The sequence below is a fragment of the Mustela erminea genome, chromosome 14, assembly GCF_009829155.1.
Source record: "Mustela erminea isolate mMusErm1 chromosome 14, mMusErm1.Pri, whole genome shotgun sequence".
NCBI classification, from domain to species: domain Eukaryota; kingdom Metazoa; phylum Chordata; class Mammalia; order Carnivora; family Mustelidae; genus Mustela; species Mustela erminea.
In genome coordinates this window covers 74,524,213-74,536,437 of record NC_045627.1, presented here as the reverse complement: position 1 = coordinate 74,536,437, position 12,225 = coordinate 74,524,213, and the positions used below count along the sequence as shown (strand labels likewise).

Genomic DNA, 12,225 nt, shown 5'->3' with positions numbered 1-12,225 from the left:
TGAGACAGACGGTGAGACTGAGGGCGTATCCTGTTCCACCCAGAGCTCTGAGGGGCAGTCTGAGACACTGTCCTTTGTCAGACACCATTCGTTCACTCCATAGCACTAAGGAAAACACTGCCACTTAGGCCAGAACATGCCTATAGCTGCAAGACGTCTCAGTTTCAGAGACATTAAAACGTGAAAAAGTATCCTTATTAAAATTGATATTGTATTAATCAGATGTCAGTACCTCAGCCCAAGGAGCTGAACTGTTCATTTTGGCACTTCACCCATCAACAGATAAGCTGGCTGAAGAGGGATTTATGCAGGAAGCAGAGAGGGGATTTTCTGTCCAACCAAACAGGTTTTGGGAAGCCAGCACTGCTTTCAGTTCTCAAATCCGCCCCAGAATTGCCTGAAAAGCCTGCAGTCCGCTCACAGAAAGGCAGCTCTCTGGCACACACACATGCTGAACATCTCACTGGATCAAATGCTCTTTCTCTGCCCTTCCAGGAGCTAACTTTCCTCTTGCTAACCTGAGATTTTTTTTTTTTTAAAGATTTATTTATTTGACAGGGAGAGACAGTGAGAGGGGGAACACTAGTAGGGGGAGTGTGAGAGGGAGAAGCAGACTCCCTGCTGAGCAGGGAGCCTGATGCAGGGATCCATCCCAGGACTCTGGGATCATGACCTAAGCCGAAGGCAGGCGCTTAACGACAGAGCCACCCAGGTGCCCTGGTCTAACCCAAGATTAAAAAAAAAAAAAAATTCTAACCAACACAAAATGTAAAAGAGGAACTAATGTTTCCTCTCCCAGCTCAGAGTCAAGAGCAGATAGTCAGCTCCTGGCTTGGACTTCAGGACTCACAGGCACACTGTGTGAAGGCAGAAGCGACCATCAGCCCCACTGGACAGACCCAGACCCTGCTAGAAAGGCTTCGCAGCAAGTGAGGAGTAAGGCCGGGCTCAGGGCTCAGCTGCACCTGCTCCCTCCCTGTACGTTCCCATCAGAGAAAGGACTGGAAACGCTGTGTAGCTGCCTTTGGAAAAAACACAGAACTAGCAAGTCAGGACTGTCTTTTCACATATCTGCTGGGAATACAGGACACTCACCTGTACAACCCTCTCAAACATATGAGCCAAGGGGAGGTAGGATATGGTCACATCATCAGGGGTGGGCTTGAAAACATGCTATCGTTCAGAACAAGGAGGAGACATTAGGTTAATGCCAGCTTTCTCTTCCAAAGGAGATTTAAAACAAGCTATTATTAGTTATAGTTAATAATTTATAATACTGTATTGTATATCTGAAAATTGTTAACTAGATCTTAATAGTTCTCAAGAAAAAAAACTGCGTGTGGTGATGGATTTTAGATTTATTGTGGGGACCATTTTGTAACATATATACGTATATAAATACACACACACATGAATCATTATGTTGTACATCTGGAATTAACACAATGTTATATCAATTATATCTCAATAAAATTTTTTTCTTTGATTTTAAAGAACACTCCTTCCTAGGACTATCACACACAGTTGTACAGGTAGTACACTGTATAAGTCTGAGAGGTGGTCCCTTAACTTCACTGAGTGTAGAGATGTGCAGTTCTAAAAGACCAAGGCTTGAAAATGCACAGACCTCTGGACCAAGATGCACCATTATTTGTCCACATTCAGGCCTGTAACATGATTTTTGTTTGTTTCTGGTTTGTTTTATGTTTGTCTCTGCCTCCTCTGCCATCAAGATTAAAATCTTAAGACAGATTTACATTTTAATGAGGATCTCTTTTTCAATGGACCACTGACCTCCATACACTTGAGGAAAGAAGAAACATTTGAAACAATATTTTGATGGGTCAACATGGCTCCTTTAGGGTCACCTATAGGAAACAGGACATGGAGAGAAAAAGCCTTTAAATAACTAATAGGCAGCCTTTGGCTATGAAAGAAGTTGCATTCACTTGGTTCTGTTCCAGAGAGCCAAGAGCTTCTCCTGTCACCGTGTCCTCTTATGAACGGTATGGGACACCATCTATGAACAATTAATGCACCCAGAGACACCACCACTGACAATACTGTTAGCCTTCTACTACCACAGAGGGTACAGTCACAATTTCAGATTGTAACAGTCAAAAGCTAAAATCCAAGTAACCCCACCTTGTGCTGTTTTTATATTTAGGACTTCAGACCTAACTTTATTACTTATCACATTACAAACTGGCTCAGTGGACAGGAGAATATGACTATAGGCCATCATGGGCCATATCAAAAGCTATTAGGAGTTCTAATGGTATAAGTCACTGTAGGGGTGGGGGAAGACACACGCTGATCTGCGTGGAACTCTCTCTGGGTCACCTTGATTGAGCAAAACTATTCTGACGATGTCAAGTTGAGAGAGTGGCGGTTGGGGAAGAAAGTTGACTTTGTGATGCCATCTGAATGAAAGGCTCCTGAAATCCATAGCATGGAAACCCTTCCCAGTGTGTTCAATGAAATGTATTTGCTTATACCTGTTTTTCCACTGGGGCATACATATTCAAAAGCTTCGGGGTATAAGACCCTAAGGATAGGGCTCATTATAGGGATTATTTACCAGCCCACCCATGCTCACTGACTCAAGCCATGTTTTTGGCCAACCAGGGGCCTCTGGGATAGCTTCATGCACACTGACCTGTGGTCCCACTAGTGAAGCAGATGATACTCAGGTCTTCTGGTTTAGGCGGCTAGAGGGGGAAGCACAAGAGATTAACCTACCAAGAACTTTGGGAATTGAACTTTTGGGCAAGACTCAAATTTGAACAGAAGAAAACTTACCACAGGTTTTCTGAAGTTCTCTTTGCCTAGATTCTGCATGAACAGAAAGCCAAGAAAGGAAGTCTAGTTAGTTAAGATGGGACGACTAATGACAAATACAACCCTCTCTTTCTCTTTTCCATGCAAACACGCCCCTTTTCTGTGAGAGTAGAACCAAAATTGTAACCCAAATCAGGCCCAGAAGCCAACATTCAGGCACAGTGAAAGGCCCAGGGATAGAGCATAGCGTTTCTCTAGGACTCCAGCCTCCAGAGGGCAGATTCCAGATGTCCAAATTTCCCATTCTACTCTTGAGGTCCAGTCATCTAGGACCATTACTAAACCTTTTTGAGTAACAGGAATCCTTGACATTTCAGGGCTTACTACATCGCAGGCACTGTTCCGAACACTTTCTATAGATTAACTCAGGCAACTCTTTACAATCGCTCTGTGAGGTGGGAACTATGTCAGCCTCATCTTACAGAGGGGAGAAGGGAGATGCGGAGAATCTTACTAAGATCACCCAACTCATGGTTGTGGCGCTAGAACGTGAATCCTGCCATCGGACTCCAGGACCCCTATATTTAGCTACCACTGAACTCCGTATTGATAAGTCCTCTACTTAGAAGTCTGTGCCTACTGGCCACAGACCATTCTCCTCTGACACAGTCCCTGAATTGTTCAAGGGAAATTCTCCCCAAAGCCTCACAGCAGGAGTCTCATGGACTCCTCCCCTTCCACTGCTGGCCGACAGCAGCCTGTGCTCTCCTGTCGATATCCTCCTCATCGTGCCTGGTGGCAGAGCAGGCTTCCAGCTATTAGTTCAATTTAAGGCACATACCTCAGCATCAAACAGGGATAAGAGCTCAATTCCACTTTTCTCTGCTCTTTGCTTCATGTCATCCTCAAAGGGATCCATGAGAATGATCACTTTCAGACCCGGGGTGAGGCCCTTCTCCACATTCTCTATCAGCATCGATGCCTTTTGGGGCGTATCACAGATCACTGTAGTGATATCAGCTGAAAGCAGAAACAGAGCCGGAGGTCACCTTCCTGCTTTGTCCAGTACCTGACTGCTTTGCAAGGAGGAAGACGTTTCTGAAAATTTCAAAGCTAGTGGGTACCCAGATGAGATTACATCTGCAAATCAGATTTAGAGTGCATAAAACCTGAAGCATTCCATCAATAATAAATGAGTGTAATGGAAACAGAAGCACATAATTTTCATGCAAGTTGCCCAGACAGTTTACAGTTTCTAGAGTCACAAAACTCCTTCTGCTTAAGAATACAGACAACAAACATGGATCCCTCAGGTGTGGTTCTGTCAGTGTGTTTTATTTTGGGGAGGGGAGTAGGGAATAGAAGGGAAAAGAAGGGACAAATGGCATTTTAGCAGATAAACAGTTTATGATTCTACATGTTAGCATTTTCTTAGATACTCATCTGTAAAAGTAAAAAAACTTGCAATTGTGTCTATAGTCCAAACGGGTCTAGTCACTTAACTGCCTAGTTCTGGGACAGAAAGTTAGATCTTAGATATGTGAATGGGTTGTTAGTGAGCCACTGAACTTGTACTTCTCGAATAATGATAATTTTTTCTACAAATGGATGTACCATTGGTACATGCTGACTAACTGTACTGACTTGGATTTACAACGATAGGAAATGAAATCAGTGGTTTCATAGTGATTTAGTCAATTAAGTGACATAGTGACTCACTCTGTGACCTTTTATCCAGAAGGGCCAACGTAAGTAGTCTTATCTCTAAACTCTATTGTTACACTCTGCCACCTGGAACATTTCCTTGAACCTTCTATGTAGAAGCCAACACCTGCTTGGACTCTTTGTAATTTCCTTGTAAATTATATCCTCCGTATTACAGAACAGGAAAAACTTCCCCAAATTCTGGCCATAGCATTCCAAGTTGGCTAACAAAAGCAGATATTGAGGAATTACTCAGCATTAAGATAGGATCAGGTTATAATTTAATAGCAAACTCTTACCCCTGTTGACAATGTATACGATGGCTTCTGCTCCCAAGGTATCATACAGAGGAACGGCTACCATGGAGTACGTGTAACAAGCCAACTCAGAGATGATCCACTATATGGAAAAAAGCTCAAGTAAGAACTAGAGAACACTTTGAAAAGGAAGAGTATGAAAATAAATAAAAAATAAATTAAAAAAAAAGAAAAGGAAGAGTATTACTTCAGTATTCAGCCAATCAATGCTTATTTGATGCCTTTGTGTTAAAATAAATCACCTGGGGGCCCTACAGACTTCTAATGCTAATGCTATAAAGTTAAAGAAGAGATAAGCTAGCACAGACAACTACAATACAAGAGGACCAAAATACAGAGGTAGAGTATGGTAAGCTCCATTGATAAAGGGTACAGAAACCACTGGTTTTAAGGGATTTTTTTTTTAGGTGGGAGGTAGGAGGGGGTAGCCCAGGGAGAGGGAATTCCAAGCAGACTTCCCACTGAGCGTGGAGTCTGATGTGGGACTTGATCTCAAGACCCTGAGATCATGGACTGAGCTGAAACCAAGAGTTGGATGCTCAGTTGACCAAGCCTCCCAGGTGCCCCAGTTTTAAGGAGCTTTAAGGTGGGAGAAATCACTTTAGGGTTGGGGTAAAGGCCATCTGGAACTGCTTTGGGGAAAGTGATAGAAATTGGGCAGGGTTTTGAAAAACTGGTAAGATTTAGTTATGGAGCTGGAAGCAGGGCAGGCATTCAGGGAAGAAGGAAGTGGATGTGCAAAGATAAGATAGCACAATATCTCTGTGTGTACATCAAACAGCATGAAGAACAATACGAAATGAATTAGAAAGGTGGGTCAGAATCTGCTAATGGTGGGCCTTGAACACCAGTCTAGGTGCTATGTACTGAATTGTGTCCCCCCGACCCTAAATTCATGTTGGGACTGCGTTTGGAGATAGAGGCTTTAAAGAGGTAACTAAGGCTAAATAAGGTCATAAGGGTAGGGTCCTGAGCCCATATGACTGGTGTCCTTGTAAGAAGAGGAAAAGGTACTGGGGATGACAGAGGGAAGACCGTGTGAGGACTCATTTTGAAGGCGGCCACCTGCAAGCCAAGAATAGAGCCCTCAGTAGAAACCAAACCTGCTGACACCTTGATCTTGGACTTCCAGGCTCCAGAGCCATGAGAAAGGAAATTTCTATTGTCTAAGCTCCCCCTGTCTGCGGTATTTTGTTATGACAGCCCAAGCCATCGAATATACGTGGCTGGGCACTAAGTTCCTAAATAAAGAGTCAAGGACATCTCTTCTTATTGAGGCTGATTGAGAGTGTCACCAAGGTGGATTATGTAGAATCACCTCAACGTGCAGCCAGTGCCCTCCCAGGGTTTTGGTTAAGCAGCCGGCTCTAGGGAGCATAGGACATCCAACCATTCTGCAGCAGAAAAAGGCTTTCTCTGAGGATACTGGTCTAAGACTTAACTAAAGCTTAATTCCAATCATCTTAACATCTACCATCTGCTTTCAATCACTGAGGAAAGATGGGTACAGTCTCTCTCGGTAGCACTGGGTACCTTATTTGACAAGTTCAAGTATAACATGCAAGTTCCAATTCTAATAAAATACCTCCCCCTTTCTACAATGTCCCCAAGCTCTTACTTGCCAGCCCCACATAGCTTCCTTATATTCTTCATACAACAAAGAGATGGACTTAAAGTGAATCATCACAGGCTACTAAATAAGAGAAATCCAGGTACTAACTTAGATCCCTAGGCATTCAACCAGGAATTAAGGGAGCACTGAACTGTAACTCTTTACTGGGGGGGAACAAGTTTTATAGAATAAGAGAGCTTTAAAAAAATTTTGGTAAATCATCAGCAAGTGTCAGAGTGCTGGTTTGGGGCCAGGTTTTAAGTCTTTAGTTTCTGAAGTTAACTTGAGCATGGTTACCTCTGGCCTATTTTGAGCAAAGATGCCAATAAATTGGTCTTGTGATGGCTTATGTCCTTTATGCAAGAGACAGGAACCCAGGTACTCTGCACGATCAGACACCTACAAGAGAGATGGGGAGCAGAGGGAGGGGACAAGACCCCAAAGAGAGAAAATTAGCTAGAATGCCACATTAACAAAAGAGTCTACCCCAAAACAATGGGCAAGACTTACCTGTTTGTAGGATAGCCATCTGTAGGGCTGGTTTGGTTTTCTATATCCCAAGCAAGGCCCATTGTCTAAAAACATGACATTTAAAGAAAATCAGCACCACCTGCAAATCCTTTGGATCATAGAAGGTAAAAGAGGATTAGGGAGAGATAAGACACAAAGGAGGAGAAATCCAGTAAGGACATGAGCTTCTGTGTCAAGGAAAGTCAAAGGCAGTAAGTACTCAAAGTTCTCAAAGGCAGAGACAGTCTTACAAACTACATCTGAAACATTTAGGAAATGTATTGAAACATTCAGCATAGTTTGGTGTTGGAATATGTGACCTCCATGGTAACAGGCATTTGGAGAAAATGTTCACATGATGTGAACAAGTAAAAGCCCATAGGTAAACACAAACAGCCCACCTCTATCAGACAGTCTTGGATTGAGCTTCCTTATCATAAAAGAAATGCTCACAAAAATATAGAAAAAAAAACCCCAAAATATGAACTGTCAATGATTTCACCACCTATAACACTGATACTGATTTTCAAAGTTCCTTTGTATAGGTTTACAGGGTTATTTTCAATCCACAGATATGTTTGGATCCTACTTCCATCCCCCATCTGATGTGAAAATTCCTGTTATTATTTCTTCTTTGCAGAGATTTCAGTGGACTTTTATGGCCAACAGAGGAGGGGCTCTGTGGCAGTGACTTTTTCTCATGGGGGGGTGTTTGGGTCATTTCCAAGTCTGATACCTGAAATGATGCTCTGATAAATATTTCCAAATTGCTAATGTCAAATTCAGAACATTTCGTAGAATAGAGTCTCTGAAATGAAACAACGTGGTTGGTGGGTGCGTGTTGGGGGAGATCTCGGGGGTTGTGGTGGACAAACAGCTCACGTTTTTGATCCCCTGAACCACATTGCTTAGCAGAGAAGTTGTAGGAAAGGATTTTTCTCCCACCAGTGACACACCAAGTTGTAGACCCCCAATAGTATCTCTTCCATATCCTTCTGGTTTGCTAGGTTTAAAAAGTTAGCACTTTAACAGCTCTTAAAGTGCGACCTTGTGCTTTGTTTTATTTACTCTCTCAAATCATCTGTTAATGTACTTTTCCCATTTCTATGAGAACGTCTCCTGAGATACCAAGGCTCATAGGAACTACAGGAACACATACACACCTGCACACACACAGGTACACACTTGTCTGTACACACGTACATCTGCCTTCAATATCTTTACAATTGTGTCGTACACTTGACAGTAGAAGAATGAAACGTCTGAAGAGTTCAAGAACTCTGCTTACTAGAATAACCAGTCCTGTCAGCCATGCGAGCCATGGCACAGTGCTGTTGGGTGAGAGAGCCACGCTAACTAACCAAGACGTCCTGACATCTAAGCCAGAGGGAGAGAGAGTTACTGAGGGAAAAGTAGAAGGTGGGAAATTTTACCTAGAGGTTCTAGTCAGATTGCTGAGAGGGACTCAGTTCTTGCCAAAAGGAAGTGGTCAGAGACAGAGTGACTAAGAATTCACAGACCCTGCAATCTAAGTGACAGAAGGAAAGGGAAAAGAACCTGGAAAGACAGAACCGTTCTGATGAAAGAGATATTTAAGGAACGAACAAGGAGCCTGTCCACAGGAAACATGAGGACTTTTTCTCTCCACTAGAAGAGCTGCATGACAGCTCAAGGTGTAAGGGCTCATGCTATTGCTTTCCCAGAGGCAAGGCAAGTCCCAGTCCTGAGGTGTTCACAGCCACCACTCCATCCCAGAGAATGTGCCTCAGACAGTCTACTGCCGTAATATTCCATATCCCATATTCCACTTCTCTGTGCACATTACCTAACTATTGTTATCCCTAAGGTATGAAGCATCATGGAGGACTGGGGCAGTGTCTTCGAGCTCACCCAGTAAGAAATGGCAGCAAATGTGGGAAAACCATACGTCACTTCCCTAATGATGAAAATTCTAGCAGAGACCCATGGCCAAGGAGTACGTCAAATAATTGGCCCTTAGGGGCACCAACTGAAGTCTCATTAAACTCTGGCCCCAATCAGCTTCAGCCTATTTAGCTAAAGTCCCGACCAGGCAACAACTTAGCCTTTGATTCACATATTCAACCCAGACATCCATCTGTTCTAATGGGTCATCTACAAAGGGTCATCTACAAAGACCCCACCAGTTAACTTCTTGGCCAAGTTGCCGCCCTCAGCTGGGCAGAGTTGAAACTGTGGCATGCAGAACCCCTGAGAAGCTTTGTTCAAAATTCAGATTCTTAGGTCTTCCTGTGTGGAAATCTGCTCCTCTGCAACAAGGTGGTGCTAGGGGAGCTGTATTTGAGCAGATTCTCAATATAGACCATCTACTGGATAGGAATTAGAAGTGTAGGTCAGGGCAGGGGCGCCTGGGTGGCTCAGTTGGTTAAGCATCTGACTCTTGATTTTGGCTCAGGTCATGATCTCAGCGTCTTGAGATCAAGCCCTACATCAGGCTCCACGCTCAGCCTGAATTCTGGAGAGTCTCTGTCTCCCTCTCCCTCTGCCCCACCGCCTCTGTCACCCTCTCTGAAAGAGAGAAAAAAAGACAGACAGAAAGAAAGAGTGTATGTTAAAGCTGATGTATTCATCTCCACTTGGGACCAGACATCATGTTTCTATTTCTCATAACTGCTTAAAGGAGAAGCCATTTTAACTTTATCTGTTACGTTTTGATTCAGTATTGAAAAAGATATTCTAAATGAAGGATCTTATATGCCACATAACATGTGGATTGTTTCTAAATGGATTGTTTCTAGTTATAGTAACGACACAAGAAAGAAAATTCAATGAAGGAAATTTTGAAAAATAGAAAATTCCAAAGGCAAGTTTGTTATATTAGCCATATAGTGTCTTAGGTTGCCGAACAGGAAAGAAACTAATGGATGGTTTGGTTATTGCTTGTAATTTGTATGGAAGTCTAAATAAGCACTGATTTAGAGTCATAAATACCAAGTATGGTCCCACTTGGAGCCTTCATATAGAAGTTTTCTTTACAATAAACCTTTCTTTGTCTGGAGGAACAAATACTTTTATAAAACACTTCAGAGCTGACTGAAAATAGAACAATCTAATTAGATAGATTTCAATATCAACTACAACATTTTCTAGTTCTGTTGCCTTTGGAATGTTCCTGAACCTCTGAGTGTCTGTTTCCTCATTTTTTAAAAGTAGAGGCAATAACAGCTAATCCTTAAGGTTTAGGGGAGGTTAAGCAGCTAGGATGTGTGTAGTGCTTGATGCATTGGTACTTGACAGGAGTTGGCTGGTAAATATTGTCACAGTGAAAAGGCAGAAGGGAACAAGGGAGAATTCACACAGGCAAAAGCACCTGGGTGGCTCAGTTTGTTAAGCATCTGCCCTCAGCTCAGGTCATGATCCCAGGGTCCTAGGATCGAGCCCTACATCAGGTTCCTTGCTCTGCAGGGAGCCTGCTTCTCCCTCTCCCTCTGCCCCTCCCCCCTGGCTCATGCTCTTTCTCACTTACTCTCAAATAAGTAAATAAAATCTTTTTTTAAAAAGTCACACAGGCAAACTTATGTTTGGACAGAATATATATGTGTGTATATACACACACACACACACATACATACATACATACATACATAGATATAGATATATAAAGAAGGTACAGGGAGAAGTATAAGCTGGTTGATTTTGAAAGGAAACTAGCGCACCTCACGTTGTGTTCAGTAATACAGATATAAGTATTGAGCCTTGATAAGTTCCAAATGAACTTGCCAAAGTCCACGTAGTCACCTTTCTAAGGAAGTCCAAAACATCATTGCTTTCTGCGGTCCTAAAGACTATGGGCATGGACCAGCATTAGTGTTAAGGACAAGGTAAGAAGTCAGGAGCCCTGAGTGCTAATTCTGGCTTGGATTCTACATCTATAAATGCAAGGAACTGCATTTATATTAAGTCCTGTTTCTGAACAAATATAAGGTACCAGTGAGTTAATCAAAACACCTTCCTCCACATTATTATCAGATCTTTACCAATGTGACAGGGAAGTCTTCCTTGTATTAAGGGACAGATCCAGAAGGGCAAAGCAATTTTGCACCAGGTCACACACCTGGAAATGGAAGAGCTGGGTTTCCAATGCAAGTCTGTTCTACACTGTTTCCGACACCGGTGCTGATACTCTGCTACATCCCCTACCTTTGGTACATCAGCCTTGAGACTACCACTGGGGTTTAAGAAGTGAGACAGGAGAGAAGTGTAAGCTATGAGATCCCCACCTCCGTCTTCTTGCAGTCGAGGTTAGACTGCCAGGCTTACCAGACACAGCAAGTCCTCTTTGGAAAACTTCATACATTGTCTTGACATCTGAGTAGTAGTAAGATAGTGGTTCATTGCTCTTCTGGCTAGCGGCCTTCCGTGCCCCACCCTAGGACACAAGACCAAGTTGAGGCCAAGCCTGACTCTCTTCCACCCTTTCCAAACCCTTATATTGAATTGAAGAGATCATAAATCCTGAACATTGAGCTCTTTATTATTCAATTAATTTTTAAATCCCCAAATTGTAGTATCCTTACATTGTAGAAACCCAGTGACTGTCACAGTTATGTTTTTGGCAATCTCCCCCAACCCCTAGAGGCAAACATACATACACATGTGGAGAGAGGAGAGATAATAGTATGGTTTTATGTTGTAAAGATCATACCCAGTTTAAACATCTACCAAGCACATACTATGTGCCAACACAGTGCAACAAATGCTATAGACACAAAGTGAGTTATGACCAAATCTTTGTCCATCAACATCTCATGAGTGAGAGACTTTGGAGTGGAGGTGGGGTGAAAAGGACAAACACACAACTAAAATATTGTGATGTACATGCTGTAATGAAGGCGTACATTCTGGGAGCTGGTCATGCTACCCATTCTGTATTAAGTAGAAAGGTGGCAAAGAAATAATACTTCATGGGGACTTAGAAGATAACTAAGCATTTACCAGAAAGTTATGGTTTGGTAGAGGGGAGGGAAAGAAGAACAATTCAGAATGAAGGAGGAACCTGAATAAAGACACAGAGATGAAAAGATACATTGCAGAGTCTGGTGGGTGGCCTCTGACAGTCCTGTAGAGAGCAGGGTATCAGAGGAAGAGGCAGTAGCTACAGATGTGCCTAGATAAATCAGCTGGAACTACAGGATCAGGTCCTGATGAGGATCCTGGGGAAGCAAGACGAGCTACAACATGGTCTGACCCTCGCGCAAGTTAGTCTAGAGAGGACTAGGCATCAGTGAAATAAATATTCAAAAATGTAACTTACTACTGAGA

General features: G+C 42.8%; 1 protein-coding gene across 4 annotated transcripts in view; it reads right to left on the bottom strand.

Annotated features, from left to right (window-relative positions):
• The window catches only part of ACSL5 (acyl-CoA synthetase long chain family member 5), a 45,308-nt gene that overhangs the window by 12,632 nt on the left and 20,451 nt on the right, over positions 1–12,225 (bottom strand). For all 4 annotated transcript variants that reach the window (XM_032311865.1, XM_032311866.1, XM_032311864.1 and 1 more), the window contains 9 exons: positions 11,224–11,332; positions 6,925–6,989; positions 6,712–6,813; positions 4,785–4,884; positions 3,623–3,801; positions 2,803–2,835; positions 2,660–2,711; positions 1,795–1,868; positions 1,096–1,173 (listed from right to left, as the gene is read on the bottom strand). In XM_032311865.1, the coding sequence (XP_032167756.1) occupies positions 1,096–1,173; positions 1,795–1,868; positions 2,660–2,711; positions 2,803–2,835; positions 3,623–3,801; positions 4,785–4,884; positions 6,712–6,813; positions 6,925–6,989; positions 11,224–11,332 (792 nt within the window). The remainder of the gene's footprint in view (positions 1–1,095; positions 1,174–1,794; positions 1,869–2,659; positions 2,712–2,802; positions 2,836–3,622; positions 3,802–4,784; positions 4,885–6,711; positions 6,814–6,924; positions 6,990–11,223; positions 11,333–12,225) is intronic.